The 22123-nt window shown below is 50.0% G+C and overlaps 1 protein-coding gene across 7 annotated transcripts in view; it reads left to right on the top strand.

The window, feature by feature from the left end:
• CRACR2A (calcium release activated channel regulator 2A) overlaps nt 1–22123 on the top strand; it is a 129702-nt gene that overhangs the window by 97411 nt on the left and 10168 nt on the right. For 6 of the 7 annotated variants that reach the window (XM_025851807.2, XM_073886984.1, XM_025851808.2 and 3 more), the window contains 5 exons: nt 1813–2131; nt 6302–6434; nt 11738–11819; nt 11932–12046; nt 19854–19955. In XM_025851807.2, the coding sequence (XP_025707592.1) occupies nt 1813–2131; nt 6302–6434; nt 11738–11819; nt 11932–12046; nt 19854–19955 (751 nt within the window). Of the gene's footprint in view, nt 1–1812; nt 2132–6301; nt 6435–11737; nt 11820–11931; nt 12047–19853; nt 20127–22123 lie in introns of those variants that run through there. The other variant, XM_073886985.1, reaches the window with a different exon arrangement.

Here is a 22123-nt window from a genome sequence, read left to right as displayed (position 1 = left end):
GTGTGTAAGCAGAGTGAAAGTGGATGGAATACTAATTGTGTTCCAAAGTGGATAAGCAGTCCGTAGGCTTGTTAGACTGTAGAAGAAATTTGTTGGAAAGAAGACAGTTAGCTTCTATTAAAAACTACAATTTTATAAATAAGTGGGAAGGTCCCTGAATTGCTACAGAATTCTTTATTTTGTATCAAGGGACCCAAATTAAGTCACCATTTTTGTGAGCACTCTATCTTAATTTATCTTTCAGAGTTGCACCTAACTTCAGAACAATGACACATGCAGTTTTTTTTTTTTCCTTTCCCTTCCTATTATTGGTCCTTAGGAAGAATAAATAGTATAAGCCAGGGGGCACAATGAAGGGCGCTTCACTGTTCTGCATATTCTGTGACCTTCGCCTACCTTCTTTCTCCTTTGGCCCTGTCACCTCCTCACCTAATTTGCATTCCATTCTCCTTTCTAATCCTTGCATGTGTGTGTGCATCTGTATTTCAGTTTGGGACTCAAGGTTCTCCCTGTCAGACTTCCATTTAAAACCCTTCTCAGCTTAATTGTTCCCAGAGACCTGAACTCCTGTGCCAGGAAGGGTCTATGAGGTCTTTGCTCTGAAAACCTTCTGAGAATACAGCCCATGCATTGGCTCACATCTGGTTGCCCAGTTCCCTCCACCTCCTTCTGCTTTTCCTTGTTCTTGATGCTCAGATGCTTCTGGAAGCAAATACACACATAGGCCTCTGAGGCCACTTACTCCTGACGCTGACTGGCAGGGACAATGAAAGAGAAAGGGAAAGGTAGGAAAGGCAGGTAGAGGTGCCCTGCCTGGCTTCCTTGCAACCCCAAGCCCATCCACAAATGCGCAGCTGCTTCTGAGCCAGTGGTGGGGCTCCTCCCAGAGCAGCAGTCCCCCCTCACTCACTTTGCTGAGGGCTGTTTTGCGAACACATCTGTTTTTATGCTTTGTCTTATTAGGGAGGTAGGCAAGACTCATTTTATAGTGAGGAAATTGAAGGCTGGAAGAGTTGAAGTGTTCTCCCTAGTGCCACAGTCAGTAAGGGCTGGTATTGGGACCACAGCCAAGGCCACCTGATTGTTCATTGAAGATGCTTTATTTCCAGATCTTTTATGCTCCTTTCTTCACATCCTTTATTCCCCCTTTTTGGCATTTCTCATAGTTTGTTGAAGTATATTTAGTTGTGCCATTACTGCTTCAGCCCCCCACTAAGCTGAGCTTGCCATGAGGATGGGGCTGTGTCCATCTGTGCATGACTGTGTCATTAGCTAAATACCTGGTGGTAATCATCACCTTCATCATTATCGTCATCATCATACCACCTTCATCATTATCACACCACCTCCATCATCATCATCACACCACCTTCATCATCACCACCATCTCCATTATCAACATCACCACCTCCATCATCATCACACCACCTCCATCATCATCATCACACCACCTCCATCATCGTCATCACCACCACCTTCCTCATCATCAGCAACACCTTCATCATCAGCACCACCTCCATCATCACCACCACCTCCATCATCATCACCACCACCTTCATCATTATCATCACCACCACCTTATCACCTTCATGTTAATTAAGCACTTAAAGAAGTGTTTTGGGTGACTGAGCTAGAGAATGCAGGGTCTGTTTTTGTTGTTGTTTTTTTCCTTTCTTGGAGCTCTCTGCCCCCAAGCTGTGATGCTCTTCAGTTAGTTGTTTGTCACAGAGCTATCAGGCATCTCTCCAGTTTCCATATTGATATATTGTATGATATTTTCCCCATCTCTCTTTCTTCCCTACCCCAAAGTAGCCAGTCAGAGGAGTTAGAAGATGTGTTTGTCCTCCCGAGGAGGAGAAGCTCCCTAGGCCTGAGTGGATATCCCCTTCCAGAAGAGGAGCCAGGGGCTGAAGGTCCACTCCCCCGGGCACTCCGCAGAATCATCTCCATTGAAGAAGACCCCCTGCCCCAGCTCCTGGATGGCAGCTTTGAGCAGCCATTGAGCAAATGCCCAGAAGAGGAGGAGGTCACCCAGCAGAGGGTGGAAGGACAAAGCCAGCAGGCCAGATCCTTGGAACCCATGCCTACATCTCCCCGAGGACAGCCTGTTGGAAAAGAAGCCTTGTCTAAGGTAAGGACCCATCCTATGTTGGTTTGTAGGTGTCACTCTTATGCCTGTCCCTTGCATTTGAACCCAAGAGTCCCAAAGGAAGCTCAGCAAGTCAGAGGTGGCTGGTCTCATGAATCACCCTATTTGTGTCCTTCAGATACCAGCTTGCCCTGTTGAACTGAGTGTCACTAGGGAGGCTCGGGGGCCCTGGCAAATTCTCTTTATAACTTCTGTGGTTTGCCCCTATGTTCTCTTTTCTGATTCAGATTCAAAAGCATTTTAAAAGTGGCTACTTTAGACAGACATCTCGCTTGGCTCTTAGCATAAACTACCACATACTTTTAAAATTGCACGTCTTCTCTTATATTTTGTAACTGTTCTCAGCAAGGCCAATCATTGTTTTGTAAAGTTTGTGTAATCATCCCAATCGGCTAATCATCCTTTCATTCCCAAATGCCCTGCCTATTCCTCCCTTCGGGGTGCTTCTCTCCCTCGCCCCTCCTGTACTCCCAACCAGGGCTTCCTGCTCAATGCTGCAGGAAAAGGAGGCCATAGTAACCATCTTCCTCTGGTCCATGGTGATGATGTTCCTCACCTTGTTTGTGACCCACGCCCAGAAATAGATTCCTCCACCTTCTGAAAGGCTACAGAAATGCCCATGACAGTGTGAAAGAGACTCCTCCCTATACACTGGGGCGGCCCTGTAGGACCGAGCCCTTGCCACTTGAGCATTTCCAAACGGCCGTATTAGCATGTGTGCCAGGAAAACTTTCCGACCACTGCAGGGACTCCTTGGCATCGGTTGTCATTCCTGGGCCTGGATTAAGATGCCTCATATCCCTTCTCCGAAGGGCCTTGGGCCAGCAGGCGAGTGACAGCTGGATGGCGCCAGTGGTGGATAGTGACCCCTCCCTCCTCCATGCCCTTCCACATCCCCTTCAGCACAGACCTGCACCTGCGGGCAGGGGGCACACTGGGGTTTTAAATACCCATGCTCTGCTCCCAAATGTAAAAGTGTCAAGAGGTCAGTAAGAGATGGGGTAAAGGGAGGAACAAAGCACCCAGGTGTGCTGGGCCATGTGAGCTGATGCGGTGCATCAGCAGTGTCTTCTCCCCTGTGGCAGATGGGGAAGTAGAAGCCCGGAGGGGCTAGACCTGATCTGGGCCCCCAGGGACTTGAGCCCAGCCTGCTCGCTGTGTGCTCTCATGTGGTGCTAATTCCACCACGTGTGCTACCAAGTGGCCTAGGACAGGAGCTGCTGCAGACAGGAAGTGTGCTCTCGGAGAATCACGGGGAAGCTTTACCAGAAGGTCTGCCCTTTGGAAGAGTGCTGTGAGGCAGGCCCTCCTATGCAAGGCTGCTGAGGCATCAATCCATACGGCCTTTCTGGAAAGTAGTCTGATAGATAACAAGAATCAAGAACTTAGAAATTCCACATCCTTTGAACCAGCACTTCTACTCTTAGCAATCCTTCCTAATAACCCAGTTCAGACAAAGATTTAACTCAAAAATGGTTAGGTATATTAGCAAACACTTGAAAAAATTCAATAGAATATTATAGCACTATTAAAAATCACATTTTCAAGGGGCGCCTGGGTGGCTCAGTCAGTTGAGCGTCTGCTTTCAGCTCAGGTCATGATCTCATGGTCCTGGGATTGAGCCCCATGTCCAGCTCCATGCTCAGCGGGTGGTTGGCTTGTTCCTCTCCCTCTGCCCCTCCCCCCGATCGTGCTTGCGTGTGCGCAGGCACGCTTTCTCTCTCTAATAAAGAAATAAAATCTAAAAAAATCACATTTTCAAGAAACTTTAGTGACTTGGAGAAATATTTATAATTTAATAATATATGAGAAAATAAAATTGTATATAATATTTCAAATCTCTTTAAATAAAACATGTATTCATTCATCTACATAGATAAAAGCCTAGAAGACATGCATCAAAATATGAATAGTGACCACTTCTGGTTGGCAAGGTAGATTATGAATAATTATTATTTTCTTCTCTACTTTTCTCTTTTTCCTAATTTTAAAAATTAGCATGTATTACTTTTAGTTATGCTGAGTGAAATAAGTCAATCAGAGAAAGACATGTATCATATGACCTCACTGATATGAGGAATTCTTAACCTCAGGAAACTAACTGAGGGTTGCTGGAGTGGTGGGGGGTAGGAGGGAGGGGGTGGCTGGGTGATAGACATTGGAGAGGGTATGTGCTATGGTGAGCGCTGTGAATTGTGCAAGACTGTTGAATCACAGATCTGTACCTCTGAAACAAATAATGCAATATATGTTAAGAAAAAAAAAAAAGAAGAAGATAGCAGGAGGGGAAGAATGAAGGGGGGGAAATCGGAGGGGGAGATGAACCATGAGAGATGATGGACTCTGAAAAACATACTGAGGGTTCTAGAGGGGAGGGGGGTGGGGGGATGGGTTATCCTGGTGATGGGTATTAAAGAGGGCACGTTCTGCGTGGAGCACTGGGTATTATGCACAAACAATGAATCATGGAACACTATATTAAAAACTAATGATGTATGGTGATTAACATAACAATAAAAATTTTTTTTAAAAAAGTGGCAGGACAGAGAATGAGAACAGATCTTACTCCAGCTGCCTCCCCCCAATCTGGTTGACACACCGGATTGTCCCCCAGAGGAAACGCAGGTTATATGAGTGAACATGAGTCAGGGTTTGCTGCGCCTGTGAGGTGGGGCCTGCCCAGAGCTGGGCCCTCAGTGTGTTGATCTTTGGCCTGCAAAAAAAACCCTGCTCTTCCTAGAACAAGGCCAGGACTGCCTCAGCAACCAGAACCGTCTCCTCCTGCTCTGGGCTTCTCATTGCCCACCTGGAGACATGCCTAGGGATACATGGATTGCTGCACTGGGTTTTAGTCGCAAACAAATGACAGCTGGAGGCAGAGACTGAGCAGGGACCAGCAGTCAATGCCCTTATGCGTTATAAAAATAAAGAAAATGAGGCAGAGGGCATAGTTTATGAGTGCGGGTTTTTTTAAGTTTAGTCTAAACTCCTGTAATTGACCTTGAATTCCCTCCTAAGTACTGCATGGAATTGATTTCTCCCCGAAAGGCTTTTGATGGCTTTTCTCTGAGACTCAAGTACTGCTAATATGTGCTGCCGCTCCATTATAGTATTTGCTCAATGAAAGGAGCTAATTCCCCCAAATCCGCTTCTAAATAGATTCAAAAGAGCTTCCTCCTTTGGCCAGGCAGGGCTGGGCTGGGCCTGGAGGCAGGATTTGGCTGAGCAAATAAGGAGCTCATGGGAAGGAATGATCATGCAGCGGAGAGGACTCTGTGCCTGAAGGCAGCTCCTTACTCGGCTGCCCCGGCTGTCCTTGAGCATGTTCGTCCCCCACTGGGCTTTAGGGTCCCAGACTAACTCAGGGGCAGACCTGCTCCCAGTCCCTGCCGGCTGCTGGGCCAAGGAGAAGGAGCGCACGGATGGTTGACTCTGGAAAGCTCCTCCCAGTGGTCTGGCCTGGCGGATTTCCCAACCTACTGAGTGGAGCCCCTTTCCCAGGCAGGTGGGGTCCTAACTGGAAGCTGATGAGATGGAAGGATGAGCAATGTGCAGGGAGGCAAGTAAGAGCGTCCTCCATTCAGTCCAGGCTTTCAGTGCTAGGGCAGACATAAAGGTCCCCTCGCCCACCCTGGGCCTTCTCTGCCCCTGTGATATACCTATGCCTTCTTCTATCTCTCCTTCCACCGGCAAACATCCCACCCGTCCTTCCCGCACACAGAGATTCTCTGCCTCCTCTTTAAGCCCCGGCTCACAGTGTCCCCCCCCCCCCGTGGACCCTGGACTCCCCGTCCATGCTCCCAGAGCACCTGGAAGCATGTGTTATAATTATTTGTTTCTACGGCTGCCTCCTTCCGTCCTTGGCCAACAGGGCCTGCCTCCTTGTTCCTGTGTCTTCTGCCCAGGGTTCACAGCACAGTAGGCCGACAACAAATGGTTGAATGAGTGTCTCTCTTCCCTCCTGCTGATGCTAGAAGGAGCCTTTATTCCCAGACCCCAAAGCTACTTGCATCCAGGACTGGAGTGCCCTCCCTCGTGCTGGTGTGGAGGCCAGGTCCCCACCTTCGCCTGGACCCTGTAGGGACCGGTTGAGGGACAGGGTGTAGCAGGAGGAGGGGCTAATGGCCATGCCAATCTGTCTGCTGTCCACAGGAGGAAGCCTCTCCCTCCAGCCTAGACCGGCTCTTCAAAATTGTGCTAGTGGGCAACTCCGCCGTGGGGAAGACTTCCTTCCTGAGGAGGTTCTGTGAGGAGCGGTTTGCCCCCGGCTTGGCAGCCACTGTGGGTAAGTTCTCGGGCTCCCCTCTGGGGAGGGGAGGGAGTGAGAAGTGGGCCCAGGAAGGGACTGGGGGCCCAGTGGGAGTGGCTGTGGGGCCTGGCTGGTAGGGGGCCCTGCCCACTTATTCCCCAGTGAGGCCAAAGGAGCAAGGTCAAGTCCCCCTCCAGCACAGTGCCAGCCACGAAGCTCGTTCCACTGAACGCTTCCTTTGTCCAGCCGGAGGGGAACTGCAACTGACAAAGGTGGGCTTTGGGCCCCATGTTCCCCTCTGAGCCCATCTCTTTTTTATTATTTTTTTCTCCATTTTCAGCAGCGCCCTGAGTCTTCAGGCTCCTCCTGAGGTGCGCACCCCAACACCGCAACCCCTGCCTCCCCCACGGGCCAGCAGCTTCCTGCCCTGCTCCTCCCCGTGTGTGTGCATGCGCACGTGTGTGTGTGTGTGTGTGTGTGTGTGTGTGTGTGTGTGTGTGTGTGTGTGTAGAGGGTGCGGTGGAGGACAGTGCTCTGGGTGACTCCTTTTACCATCACATGTTACCCGTTCTGCATCCCAGGCCTGCTGGGGGACAGTTGGATTTCATCGTGGAAGCTCATTAAACTCAGCTATTAATGGATGATCTTGGCTTAATGTGTTCCCACACTTGAGTAATATTTTATTCAGAGAGAGGCCTTTGTTCCCTTCATCCAAAGTTGCTCATTGCATTGGAAGATATGGCAAGACCCAAGGACATACTGACCTTTTAGTTTCTACCTTTTGCTTGAATCCCTCAAGCAAAAAATAAATCCCCTGAGAGACTACTATGTACCATTCAGCCACAGTGATAAGGCAGCTGTATTTGAAAATATATTGATGTGATCTGCATATTTCCCATGCAGAGTTACCATGATGTGATCTGCATATTTACCATGTATTCATCATTTCACTCTTTGCACAACCCTGGGGGAAAGTACTGTTACCAGCCCAATAGACAGATCAGGAAACTGAGGCCCAGGGAGGTTAAGAGGCTTATCCATATTCCCTCAGCTGGTTTAGTGCTGATATTGGCCCCTCACGTGCCCCTTCTCTACCATTCCACATACTGAATTGTGTGTGCTCAGCACCCAGCAAGGGGTGAGGACACTTGCCCACCATAAGATGTGGGCACGGGTTGGTACAGGCAGGGGAGGCTGCTGAGGTTCAGAGGGACATCAGGAGTCCTGGGTCTTCATCTCAGCTCTGCCACTGATCAGCTGTGTGACCTTAGGAGGACATGTTCCCCCCGGGGCTTCAAGTTTCTCCTCCTGGAGGATTTGAACCAGGTCACCCAAGATGGCTTCCAAGCCTGGTTCTCTGTCCAGACCATTTTTGACCTTCAGCTATCTGACAAGCTGGCTCTATAAGACAAACTTTCCCTGCTCCAGAACCCTGCCTGTGGAGGTTCCATATTCTTCCCCTTCCTTCCAAATTTGCTCCTGCAGATGGGTCTCTTCCCACATGCTTCAGGCATCCCATTCTTACTGTTGGGTCTTTTCCTATGCTGTTATCATCTGGAACATTCTCCTGTCCCCTCCCTTCTGTCTCATTCCACCCAAAGACTGAGAGCATCCCCAGATGAAGAATCAGGTCCCTGACAGGAAGAAGGGCAGAGCCTATGACCCAAGCCTGGAGAAGCCTGGCCTCGCTGGCCTTGCGTGAGCCCAGTGTCCTGCAGGAAGCAATGGCTACAGGAGGACTCACCTTCCCAGGGGCGTTCCGTGGGGTAAGCCCCCACAAGTCAGGGCTTCAGTACAGGTTCGTGGGAGACTGGGGGTGCATGCCAGGCCCTCGGCCCTCAGAGGCATCCTTCTGAGCAAGGTGCACAGTGTGTCAATGAAATCCCTGTCAATGAAATCAGGGGATCAAGGGGCCATTTACATTTCCAACTTTTGTGCCCCTGAGCTGGAAGCCTCTGAAAAAGGAAAAATCAGACTAATTTGCACTTCCCAGGAGACCAATTATGGAAACACCTACAATTTAGGAAGGGAAAAATATCAAAGATTCCAAATCAGGAATGCCCTTCATCATACTGCGCAGAACATGCTGGAACAGCAGCTGAAATTAGTCTCCCTGCCACACAACGTGCCTTGTTCTGGTACACATGTCAGTAACAGATGTCACACCAGCCACCAGAAAGATGCTCCCTTTAAAGAGACAGAAGAGCCACCGAATCCTGCTCTAGGGCCAGAGTAGTCCAACCCTAGCCTGGGACTCGGGCCACCCGCCACCTGCTAAGGGCAACAACACCACCGGCAGCCCCACAGCCCTAACAGACACTCGGTGGTTCCCTATATCTTACCACCCCCACCAAAGGGGACTTCAGGTCTCCCATTCCCTCATACGAATATGATCCATCCTGGACTCTTGGCTTGTGCACAATGTAAATGCTATAATACAACAGTGTGACTTGGGGGCCCTGCCCACCCCTCCTTAGGACCAGCTGATTCCTTCAAAGGCAAGGGCTTGAGCCCCGTGAGTGTCGTGGAGATGTCAAATGATGGTTTCTGTAGAACGTCGGAGCTCATTTTGTACATGACAAGACTGATTAATAGAAGCTAAAGCCCCCTGGAAACCAGGACTCCGAGGCCTATGCTCCTTCCACTGCCCCACGTTGGTTCACAGCCCCCTGCCATAAGTCACAGGCCATCGCCCAAGTTGTTTCTTCTAGAAGTTTTTTTCCCAACAGAATGCACTCCACCCTTTTTGGCATCCAGTCTGCTTTCTATCCTACTTGGCATCTCTACAGAGAAATCCCTAGAGTTTTTCTCTACGACAACTTTCAGGCCCTCCCCCTCCCAAATCCCCCCTACTCTAAATGATATCTTGAGCCTGTCTTGTCCAGAAGGGTGAACATCACCCTTCCTGGAGTCCAACAGCCCAGCTGTATCCCACACCATCCCCTAACAAGAAACGACACAATTCTCAGGACGGGGACCCCTGACGTCCAGCTGTCATTCAGGAACCAGTTAGGTTGCAAGTTGGAGGTCACTGCCATGTGTTTGTTGAATGCTACAGCTGAACTTCAAGATTATGAACATCTGACCTGTCCCTCTACACCATCCATCACCCCTCATTTGCAGGTGAGGAGTGAAGACACCCCAAAATGACGTAATATCATCAAGATCGCATAGCTGGTCAGACGCAGAACTGAGACTGGGACATAGCATGGGTTGCCCAGCTCCTGAAATGTTAGAACTGTCTGTGGTCTTAGAAACCAGTTTATTCCAGGCTCTCTGGTCCCACGTCATTGTGTTGCCCGCTCTGTTGGATTTGGACTCCTTGTGTCTCCTGCCACCGCCCCCAGGCTCTCCCCGTGGGCTTCTCAGTTTCCTGGGCCTCTCTGTCTGAGGTTTGCAGAGACGAGTACATCATGTACCCAGCTGAGATTCTCAGCAAGCTCACCACGGCACAGAACCCATTTTGCCAGTACTCTTGCCCCCTGCAAGACAAGCTCCCTGTCCTCCAGCAAGTACTTAGCCAATGAGAGCAGGACCATGACCGTAGCCAAGACCCAGCCGCCCCAAGCAGCACCACCTGCCCCTCCGTCTGCTTGCCTTTCCACTCAGGAGAGGGCTCTGTCCTCAAGGGCTTTGGACCCTCAGGCTGCTTTCAGATCAGGCCCTGAAGGGGGGTTGACCGTGGTCGGCTTTCTCCTGAGTTATTATCACAAAGCAGGCAGCTCCTTCAGTCCTCCAGAGCAGAGACTGGGGAAGCCCTTCCACTTTTCGCTAAGAGGAAAACTCACTCCCAGATTCAGCCCAGCCAGTCATAATCCGTTTTGTTGGGAGCACTGAGCCCTGGGCTTCCTAGGCAAAATGAGGCTGCCAGGCGTCCCTGTGTACAGGGCACTGCTGCGGAAAGAATGAGCCTCAGAGCTGGGCTTGTAACTCACTATAGCTGCTGCCCAGCATGGGCAAGGCAGCCCGTCACTGGGCGTGCGTGTGCACACGTGCATGTGTGTGCGTGTGTGTGCATCACTGGGCATGCGTGCGCGTGCGTGTGCGCATATGTGTATGGATGTGTGTGCACATGTGTGCCCGTGCAGGTGTGCAGATAACAATCCTCACGTGGATGTCACAGGAGCGCTGTGAGCGTGGAGAGATGGCACAGGAAACCTAGAAATATCAAGCATTCTACCAATTGGACAAATTGCTCTTTTGCTCTTCCAGATGCAGCAACGCACTCCCCTCTCTGGCCTCACCTGTGAAGCAGAGGGCTTCTAGAGCCCCTGCTGGTCTGACATTCTAGGAGTGGAGGACTCTCCCGCCTTCCTGCCACTTCTGGGCCCCTAGTGCACTAGGGTCTTGCCTGTAGACCGTGGCTGGGATGACCTTTCCGATTTGCTGCCTCTCTGTCATCTCTTTTGTCTCTCTCTGGCCAAGCTTCTGTTGCTGTCCCTTACTGAGCCTTCCATGGCAGTCACATAGGATGTCCCAGCTCCTTCGCCCTGGGCCTTTTTGAAGGTGGCAGGGGATGCCCTCTAGTTCCCAGATGAGATACCATGAGGAGGAAAGACTTTTTGAAAAGTGTTAAACATTTGTGAACATTCTTACACGATGTAGGAAAGAGGAATATGTTCTCAGAGAAACGGCACTGAGGTCCTTTTCTCCGAGGGCCACTGTGGGGTACAGTTCTTGTCCCTCTGGACCAAGACTCGGGGTAGGGCCAAGGCCGCAGAGAGATGATTTTGACTGGCCCAGGGGCTAGGATTAGGAGCTGTAAGCCCATCTCAAGGGTGAATGCTGCTTTTGACTCCCTCCCTTACCCCTTCTCTTCTCTTCTGACCCTCCCTCTACCCGCCACCCCTCCCCCACTTCTCCACATCCTTTGCATTGGCAGATGGAAGTCTGAAAGTATGATCCATCCCCCGCCGCCCCCCAGGGATATTTGAATTTTGTTAGGGGAACTTTGAAAAGGATTTTAGGCAGTAGGGGGAGAAAGAAATAGGAGGACTGTCTCCTCCTCCATTTTTGCAATGAGGGAGTAAATTGGTGAAAAATAACAATTATCGTTGCCTTGATATATCACTTCTACATATGTGATCTCATTTGAACCTTATTATAGAATCCCTAAAGAGGCTGTGGATTACATTACAGCGAGGAACCTTCAGAGAGGTTAAGTGATTTGATCCACAGCCCACAGCGGCCAAGTGGCAGAGACAGGACCAGAACTCAGGCTCCCTGGAGCTTGGGGGGAACCTGCACAGGGTGGCTTGTTGCCCCTGGCCTCACGTGCTTCCGGACATGTTGGGGGTCGTTTTCTGATCCAGAAGTGATAGGCTCATTCCACCTTGCAGGCATCGACTATCGGGTGAAGATGGTGCGAGTGGACGACTCGTCCGTGGCGCTGCAGCTGTGGGACACGGCGGGTCAGGAGAGGTGAGGAGCGCCCCTGGCCAAACCCTGCCTCCTCCACCGGCCGCCGAGAGGGCTGCAGGTGCGGGCTGCGGGGGAAGCCGTGCAGCCCCTGACGTGTGGCCCTCGGTGGCAGGTACCGCTGTATCACCCAGCAGTTCTTCAGGAAGGCCGATGGTGTCATTGTCATGTACGATGTCACCGCCAGACAGTCGTTCCTGTCGGTCCGGCAGTGGCTGAGCAGCGTGGAGGTGAGCTGGTGACCTTCCTAGGAGCGCTGACGCTGACTCCTGCCTCCCCCTGTCCCTGCCCGTCTCCTGCCCGTCTCCTGCCCGGTCCTCTGCTCTTCCAAAACCTGATTCAGAGCCCGCCTTCTCCGCGAACACCCCGGTTCAGGCGTCCATACGGCCATTCACCCAAGCCCAGCTCTCAGTACTGGGGGTGAATTAGACTGACACAGTCCCTGCCCTCACGAAGGTGGGGGCTTGAAAAACAGATCCCGCCCATAACTGTCATTACGATCGCCGTAAGTGCCTCGAGTGAATGGGCTGGGATTGGGGGAGGGCTCAGAATGGAGAGAAACCGGTGTTTAAACTGAGTCCCACCCATGCTCTTCTCCTTTTTGCCCCTCTGTGTTGTTCTGGCTCCCATGGGCCCAGCTATGCCCAGCCCAGGAGTGGCTCCACACAGTGTCTTGGGGCCTCTGTCACAACCCTTCCCAAGAGGGGAGGTTGATCTAGAATGTGAGCACCCCTGGCTCACCGCACAGTCACCCTGGGCAGGGCCCACAGGCAGCAGACCTCTTCTTTGAATTCTGGATTGGCCACAAGACTCGACTGTCTTGATTTATACTTGCAATAAGTTGCTGTGTAAGTGCTTTGTACTTTCTGACCATCTGCATGTTCTTCCTCTGCCACTCAGATGCAGCCTTCTCAAGGCCAAGGTCGGGGTGCACAAGGCACGTATTTATTTGACAGATCCTCAGTGGAGTCTTTTAACAAAACCGTCAGCTAGGATGCCCCACCTCCTTCCACCTGCAGGATCCATGTGTTGTTCATGTATTTGTCTAAAGCCCTGCCAGGCACTGTTCTAGGCTCCGGAAATTATAGCAGCAGATAAAGAGACAAGGTTCCTGTCCTTGTGGGGTTTACTTTCAACCTGCTGCTCAAGCCCCTAAGACCTGACATAGCCCTTACCTCCTTACCACACTGTACCACTGCTGTGAAGGACACAGTTGCCAACCCAGCTCCCTGCCTCTGGGTCTCTTGAGAACTGACACTGTGTAACAGGCTCTTGGCACGGGCCCCACGGAACTAGTGCTCGACAGATGTGGGACGAGTGAATGCATACCGCTATCGTTGGGCGGGCAGAATCCTGGAGTTCTTCATTTCTTCATCCTGTTGGCCCTAAGACCTGTGATTCCTCCCACCAAAATCTGTTTCTCTTAGAGTTTAGATTGGCTGGGCCACTCCTCTCTCTGCTGTGAATCCACATCCCTCTCATTTCCAGGAAAAAAGAAGGAACAAGAGTGGAAACCAGATTCAGGGATTCTCTGAAATTTGCTCCATACAAATTATTTCTCGAAATGATCGTGCTTGAGAAATTTACAGTAGAGAAAATGTTAAGTTTTGACATGTAGTGAATGGCTCTACGCCGAGCTAATAATGGAGGCAAATGGGATGGGTAATGTGGAAGCAATTCCTGTTTAAACTTCGGAATTTATGACGTGATTCTTTTTTTCTTTTTTTTTTTTTTTGATAGTGCGGCAGATTTGTCTTCCTCACAGAAATTAGGCACCAGGAGAGACGTGAGGGATTGTCTAATCTGGTGGTTCTCAAACTTTCTTCCTGGGAACCCTGGGAACATGAGGGCTTCCCCCAGGCACTGGGGAGGGCTCATCCCCCAGATCATTCAGCGCCACCTCTGCTGCATTCAGTTTTCTCTATTGGAAGTCCAGGCACAGTTTTGTTAGACGAGAGAGCTTCCCTGTGAAAAGTCACTGATCTAAAACAGCCATCTCATCCTCAAAGGAAGAACTGGAGGCCATGACATCTGTACCACCCAGTCTCTTCCCAGCTATGCCTGTGTCCTTGCCCACTGATATTGACATCTTGAGACAGACGGGAGCAGGCAGAGGCAGCTCGAGTAGTCTGGGATGAGTAGGGATGGGTGGAGGAAGCAAACTTGTGGAACTGTGCTCTCTGCCCTCAGTAGGGGCTGTCGCTTCTGGGGCCCCGGTTTTGCACCCAGAGCCCGGGATCTGGCCGGACAGGCGGAATATCAGGTTGAATTTGGCAGCAGCGGCGGTGAGGCAAAGACATAGCAGAGGGCCACCGTTGCAGCTAGAAACACGAGTTCGGTCATTCTCTGGAAAACCGGGCCAAGCCCCGGATGTCTGGCATGTTCCCAAATGGGCTGAAAAGCATTGTCAGCACGTACCTAGCAAGAGTTCCCAGGGAAACCCTAGTGCATCGATGGCCCAGGGAAGCCACATGGAAATGCACTTAACTCAGGATTCTCCAGGTGAGGGTGGGGCTTTCCTCTATAATTTGGAGTTTGAATGTTTCCGTCTTGAGAGTAGCAGCAGAAGGTACAGGTAAACTCTAAATGGGGCTGCCAAACCTGGATAATCAGGATTCACCTGTGGTGCTTTCAAACAAAACAGACGCCAGGCCTTCTCTCCCAGATAGAATGATTCAGAGCCTGGAAATACAACTAAGAAAAAGAAAAAAGCAACAGTTCCCCAAGTGATTTTGATTCTCAGCTGCCATGATTCCAAGCCTGAAAAGTTCTTCTCAAAGTTCAATATGCATAGGAATCTCCTGGGGAACCTTGCTAAAATACGGAATTTGACTCAGCAGGTTCAGAATCTTGGGTAGGCCCCGCGGTTCTGCATTTTCTAACAAGTTCTCCAGCCAGGCCAATATGGCCAGGCTGGGGACCACACTTTGAGAAGCAAGGCCCTGAATCACTTTCAGAGATGTCTGTGTTCCTTCCACAAGAATCCGCAGAGCATCACCCACCTGTCTGGTGCGGGCGAGGCGCTCTGGGGGACTCGGTGTGGGGACCCAGTCCAGTGGCCCCAGGGGATTGCAGACAAGCGCGGGGGTGGGAGCAGCGGTTGTGTGAACCTGTGAACAAGTGTCAGATGGCGGAGTGTGTCGAAGGTGTGGAACAGTGAGTTCGTGAATTCAGTTATTCTCAAGATTCTTGAAAAGCTAAAGTCATTCTGCCTTGGCAACCAGCAATCAGAGGTGTCAGGTGACAGATTAAAACCTGACACCTAATTTGATCAGAGGGAACTGAAAATAATAAGTACTTTGTATTTGTGGAGCACCTTATTTTTCCATGGAGCTCCAAGCACTTTGCCAACTGCCTCACTCGGAGAAGGGAGGGTGGAGGGGAGCTTTAATAACAGGCTTCACGTTCTGAAGCCTTATTATTAAGTGAATGCTGGCCAGCTGTTGGCATCACCCCTTCCTCCTGCAACCTGAAAAGCAGTGCAAGAAGAAAGGGCTTAAATTGCCCCAGATTATATGTGGCAAACACTCACTCTTGGAAGAGGTTGTGTGTTGCGGGGAGCAGATGCTTGGCGGGGGGGGGGGGGGGTGCCTATGGAGTCCCGTGAAAAGGAAGTTCTTACCATCCTAGCTCAGCACTTCCTGGCCGCGGAACTGGCCAGTCACCCGATGACAGAGTGGACCAGAATCTCTGACGGGTTCCTCCTGGGCCCCACATTCTTACAGCATATGGCATTTCATCCTCCGGGGAGGGGAGGGGTCCAGGGTGGAGCAGGAGTGTGCGCAGATGAGAGGACCCTAGAGGATCCTTCCAGTCCCGACAGAACCAAATCCTCCGGTGCAAGAGACCTAACACACACCTGCGCAGCTTTATGAGGTGGGAGAGCCCGGCCCCCATGGCTGGCCCCCTGCCCCACCCTCCCTCATTGCCCCCACCCCTAGGCAGCTCTACCTTGCGCACAGGCCTTCTGCAGGAGAGGCCCAGGCACACTCTGTGCTGATTCTCCTGTCATTTTACATTCCCTGTGTACCTTATAGCACATCAAAGCAGGTAGCCCTTCCTGCCACCTCAGTTTCCCCAGCCCTCCCCTACCTCCTTCTCATCTCTGCTAGGTAGAACTGGTTTAACCAGTCTAATCTAGAGAAGAAACTGGCTGGGCTCTCAGGGTCCCGTGTTTAGACCGTGGGACGAACTGGACATCTGGAGACTTTGGGGCCTGTATCAGTTAGGGAAAATCGGCTTTGGTACAGGTCTGAACGGGCTGGTATTTTCCCCGAATCCAGTTTGTGGGTCCCCAGTGTCTGCAGTCTTGGCATGTTGAACTTCCTGTTTCAATCTTTTGTCACTCTGAGGGCCCTGTATTGTTAGGCCTGTAAGTCAAGGAAGTGGAAAATGACGAGGTCATGAAGCCAACAGGAGCAGTGACCCGAACTGGGAAAAAACTTGGAGATTAATTTAATGCAGCCTCTTATTTTATAGATGAAAAGTCCTGCGATCCAGAGAGAGGAAGTGACTTGTCCAAAAGTCCCCACAGCTTGCCAGATGCCCAGCCAGAACTAGAGTCTAGTTCTAGCCACTGTGTTATGCTGCATTATGCATTATGTGACAAGAAGATCACATGGTCCATGGGTGAAATCTGCTTCTGAAGAATAGGTGTTCATTTCTTTTTCAGTCCTTCCCATTTCCGCCTCAAAGCAGAACACTTCATTAGCTCAAAGGGGCCAGGCCCACTTTCCTCTCCCTTTGTGGACCACTAGCTAATTCTCATTCTGTGATCTTTGTCATTGGAGGCAATGCACAGCGCAGAGCAAAAAATAGCAGTTTGATTTTTTTCCCCCATGTTCCAAGTTGAGCTTGAAGTGCTGGCAATTTAAAATGAACTACACAAATAAATCTTGTTTTGACTCATAGTCCAGGGGGTGGATAAATATGGAAACCCCCAAGATATAATTTTGCAGTCATTTTTTTCGTAGCATAACTACATGCTTTAATGTGCTGAGAAATTTTTTGTTCTGGCTCCAGAGAAATAGCAGCACTATCCTGGCTAAGTGCTTTTTCTTGCCTCCCAGCAAATGGATATTAACACACACACACACACACACACACACACACACACATACACACACACAAACTACAGCCAACCAAACCCAACAGCTGCACGTTCTGAGCTGAATGCCAGTCCTCTGCTCCAAGTTGACAGCTCATGTTATTTAAAGTCAGAGGTGGGTAATCTTTTGAATTTCAACACGTCTGTCTTCCAACAAGCTCAAGTTCAAAGAAAGGCAACTAAAATGGTTGGAGGTATGGAAAGGCTTCTGGGCCGGGTGGTCAGCGGATAGGAACCAGCTGCGTAGGTCCATCCCATAGCTCATAGAATAGAGTCTGTGAAAAGGAGTGGGTCCCACAAACAGAGAGGTCATGTGCTCGGCTAAACAGCTTCGATTCCTTCCTCTGACCTGCCATGCCTACAGAGTTCTACCAGCATCTATAGAAATGTCACCAGAGGTGGGGGTGGACCTTAGACTTGTTCGCCAAAGGAGGTGCACTTTAGACTTTTAAAAGGAAGCGTTGCTTCATCTGGTGGGTCATGATGAGCCTCTTTGTGCCAAGCAGTATATAGGCTGAACAACTATCTGGGTACCTGAAAGGTGTAAGGTTTGGGCAGAGAGCTGAAGACTTGAGGTTAAATTCAGAGAGGGCCATGAGACAACTACCCCAAACCCAATTCTCCCCATGGCCCTGTGTCAGAGCCTGGTGTTGGGCCAGGGTGCTGATGACTGACTCCCATGATGGATGGCACACTCTCTGGCCTTGTGTGTGTGCTCACTTATTTTTGCCATATTTTTGGAGATGCGCCTAATTCTGTATCAGTGGCGGGCCAGGGCCCATAAAGGGAAAGGGAGTTGTCCACAGTATTTGCATGAGAGGAACAATGCAAAGAACAGAAGCCACAGCTCGGGGGGTGGGGGGGGGAGCATGGGGGGCTTTTTTCTGTTCCTTCTAAGATGTTTTATTTTTATATCCAGGAATTGCTTTAAAAAAAGAAGACTGCCCCCCCCTCCTTCCCTGAGAAGAGCAGCCCTGCTGTTTGTGGTGCGCAGGGCTCAGATGCTGGGCTTGTGACTCTTCCCTATCTGATCCTATTTGGTCATTCGGTATCCACCATCCCTTTTGCAGGCGAGGAGACTGAAGCCATCACCCATTCCAACATACCTGAATCCGGGTTCAAATTTTGCCTGGGGATTTCAAGTCTGATGCTCATATTGTCAGAGTTTCCATGTCAAGAAATCCCACAAGCCTTAGTCATCCCTCACACATAAATCTACAAATATCTTTCATGTGCTCGACACAGCAAGCCTTTTGGCCCATTTCCCTGCTTCCTCCTTTTTTCCTTTTCTGTGAAAAAGTCTTCGCACAAGTTTCTGTGGCACAACACAGTCAGAAAATGGGGCTATTCCCATTACCCAGCACTCTGGTAAGAGGAAGCCACAGCATGGTCTCTCTATACCATAAGTGGTTTCTCATTTGCAAATACTTGGAATAGGGTGCGATCCACTTAGCACCTCAACTACAGTGCACATAATTTGATCTACTTTTGGTGGCTCAGAGGACACATTCCAAATTATGGAGTGCTTTTGAGCCATCATTACCAACATGAATTACCATCTGACCCTGGATAAATGGAAATACCACTTTGAGAGAGTTCTAGTTAATAAGACACTAAATAGCAGAGAGTTCACTGGAAATCAGAATTTAGAGAAAAATGTTGGAGAACTGTGGACCCATATACTAAAGGGTCCTCATAACTCGGTGACTTTGTTATTGAATGTTCTTTTGAATTCTCTGAGCCTTAATGTTCTCATCGAGTAAATGAGAATTTTTTTCACTACGGAACTGCAATAAAAATGAATGTGTAGATTAAGGAGCCATGGAGGCTTAATCTCAAAAACAATTGCATTCAAACTGAAAACATGTGAACCCATTGGAAGGACTTGGGACATGTATTTGAAGTGGTTAGATCCAGTGGCTAAACTCTTGGCAAAACTGTAAGCCATTGTTGGCTTCTGTCATCCCCCAACCCTGTCTATTTAGTAAAACATTTTAGCTACAATGAATAACTATTGGTTACCAAATTATTATTAAAAGCCCCTAATTAAATATCTCACTAAGTAAAAATAACAACCTGCTTACATGTGAATATTATCATATTTACTCACTAATAGCTGCGCACCGTGGGCCCTTTGTTTGGACTTGGGGGTTGGGCCCCTGGCTCATATGCCACAGTCAGCGGGGGAGTAAAGAGAGTTGACCCCATGAATATGCCTGTTACTTGTGGCCAGAAAGTGGAGCTTCTGTGGCCACCGAGCTCTTCCCCACGCAGGCCTCAGTGCACCTGATGACAGGGATCTGTACGGCCCCGCGTGGTGACCTCCAATTCCATATACAACAATCACAGACGGCGCTGGGGACCCAAAACCATGAATCAGAATTGGACCCAACCCTCAGGGAGCTTATGTGCCCCATGTGAGGCCCCTGAAGATGCCACTTCTAATCAAAGCAGCCCCTAGAACTGCTCTGAACCTCACTGCATTAATTCCTTTGCTTCATTCTGGTTCATTTAGACTAAGTCTGGTCACTTAGGAGTGCTTTCAGGGACACTATCAGCCGTGGAAAAGGACACATAGTTCACTGGCGTCTACTGTCCCCTCATCCTGTTACCCACAGCACACCTGGGGGAGCCTGCATGTCCCATCCAGCAGGAATGAGTGGGGAAGGAGGGAGGGGTCACTGCACAGCCGAATCTGGGAGGCACCGGAGGCAGGCCTGAGGCACCTTGCAGAAGCCTTGTAAACTGAGGCTCTTGGAGAAGGTGACGCTCCCTCTCAGCTTTTGGGATGACTATATTCTCGCCTGGCCTGTTGTGGCAGCAGGGGATTCGCAAGCCAGATTGTATCTTTCCCACCAGCATTTTAAGCCTGCCCTTCTGGGCTTTCCTTATGGATGCTTCTCTCAGTTGGGGGATTATCTGTTCTGCAGGAAGCTGTGGGAGACTACATCCCTGTTCTTCTGCTGGGCAATAAAATTGACAACGAGAAAGAGCGGGAAGTTCCGCGAGGCCTCGGAGAGCAGCTTGCCAAGGTAAAGAGGAAACGTTTCCGTCTCTCTGGACAGGGTGGGACCCTGAAGGCAGTCAGGCCTGTGCCCAAGAGCCTTGGTGGGAGCTTTCTCTGGAAACCCCCTGGGAAGGAAGCAAGTGGGCAAGGTGGGTGTCCTGGCATCATGGGAATGGCCCAACTCCTGCACACGTGAAACTTTCTATAGAAAGCCACACATCACAAGATAGACTTGGCTGGGGATGACCAGAGTATGGGGAGTTTTCCCAAATTCTCTTCGTTGGGGCTCAGAATGATAAGTTCTTAGATAGTAAGAGGTTACTTATTTAAATCCCCTATCTGATACTCGAATTTCTTCTTCTGTGTTTCCACTTGATCACCTCCAGGGATGAAACACTCACTGTCTGTAAGGCAGCTTAGCTTGTTCTTCTTTGAACAGCTCTGTTAGAGAACTTATCCCTTCTATCAAGATTGAGCCCCAGGCTGTGAACTTGAGATAAACTCAGGGCATGCACTCAAAAACTTAGCTTTTAAAATAAGCATCAGCCCTCTCGCCCAAGCTGGGGACCTAAGAGGCTTGATGGAAATGAGAAAGCAAACAGTGCTCTCTCCTCAGCTGTTTCTCCTGCCTCCGAGTGGTTTTCAGGGAACTGTATTTCTGGGAAGATGGAGGTGCTTTCCAGCCCCAGGATTCCATACTTTTTAGTGTGCTTGCTCCAAACAGGGACTCATGGCCCCCAAGGCTGGGCAAATGGGCACAGATGGTCAGGGTCAAGGAGAAAAGGAGGAAAAAGGGTGACAAGGTAGCTGTCTCTCTGCCCTCCCTTATCCACAATACCGAAATCTGAAAGAACTCTGCCGACAGAAAGATTTCTCCTATCTCATCTGGCAGAAAAATCTGACCAGAACTGACGGGAAGCTACTTATGGTCTTTGTTTACCTTGCTCCAATGAATTTTCAAATATTTCACCAAAGGAATATTAGTATGTTTGATTATAGGGTGTTGTCCCAGACCCATGGAGGGTAATACAATATACAGTATATTCATCTGCTATTTCTCTGAAACTCAAAGTCTCTGGATTCCAAAGTACATCTGGATCCAAGGATTTTGGCTAATGAACTGCAGACCTGTATTTTTATGATCCCATTTTTTTCCTTTGGTCTTTTTTTGGTCCATTGAAAGCAAACAAACAAACGAAAACAAGGCTCAGAGAAGTTGTGATTGACTTATCACACGGGTCCTCAGGGGTGGAGTCAGGAAGCCAGCTGGAAGGCGAATCCTGTCTTCTAATTCTAGATCCTATTTGCTCCCCCCCCCCCACCATGGAGCCTTTATTCTTCCACAGACTGACCCAGAGTCAGGCTCCAGCGGCAGTGTGGATGGGGGCTGGGTGAAGGGGACAGAGGATGGAGCTGGGCCCCTGGGGTGTGAATCAGGAAAGCTGAACTGGGAGCCAGTGTTTGTAGTCTGCTGATCTGCAGACCACAGAAGTGTCCTTGCTCAGCTGCCTGCATCCCCACAGGGCATCAGCCTCCAGCGCTCCATGCCATTAGCACTGTCCTGAGGAAGCAGGAAATCTATTAACAGGACTGCTAAATGGATATAATGATGAGCCTTGACCAAGAGCAGCACAGCGTCTGCCTACTGAAGTGATGGACAGTTGTCCTGTGGCCTAGGCAGCTGGAATATTAATTAACTGGTGTGAAGGAGATTTTCTACTGGAGCGCCTTCATGACATCTGCCCCAAGGGTCGAGGAATGCCAGTGTCCTGGGAAAATCCCCGCCATTAACTCCACAAGTCATTGAATGAACAGACCCACCGTTTGCTCCAGGCCCTTGGTTTCCCTGACTGTGCAGTGGGAAGAACATGGCCCATCCGGCCTTTGTATCTTTGCCTGCATTGTAGGCTGGTGCGAAAAAGAAACGAGCATGTACATACCTGAGAGCAATTTGGGAAAGTGTAAAGCACTAAGGCAGCATACTGTTTTGTGTTTTACAATTGTTATAGCTCACCTGGGAGACGGTTACAGAACTTGCCTTAGACAGGGAGCCCGAGGAGAGGGAAATCAACCTCCTCTTCCAGAGTAGGGAGGAGGAGAGGAATGAAAGGGGTGTGCGAGGGGAAATGAGGGATGTGGGTAGAGGCAGACAGCGTGTTCTCCCACCTCCCATGGCTCCGTTGAGCTCCCCCA

This window comes from Callorhinus ursinus, unplaced genomic scaffold (genome assembly GCF_003265705.2).
Source record: "Callorhinus ursinus isolate GAN/ISIS: 27379988/994484 unplaced genomic scaffold, GSC_fseal_2.0 scaffold74, whole genome shotgun sequence".
NCBI lineage: Eukaryota > Metazoa > Chordata > Mammalia > Carnivora > Otariidae > Callorhinus > Callorhinus ursinus.
Note: the sequence above shows the minus strand (reverse complement) of the source record. Positions and strands in the feature narration are given on the sequence as shown.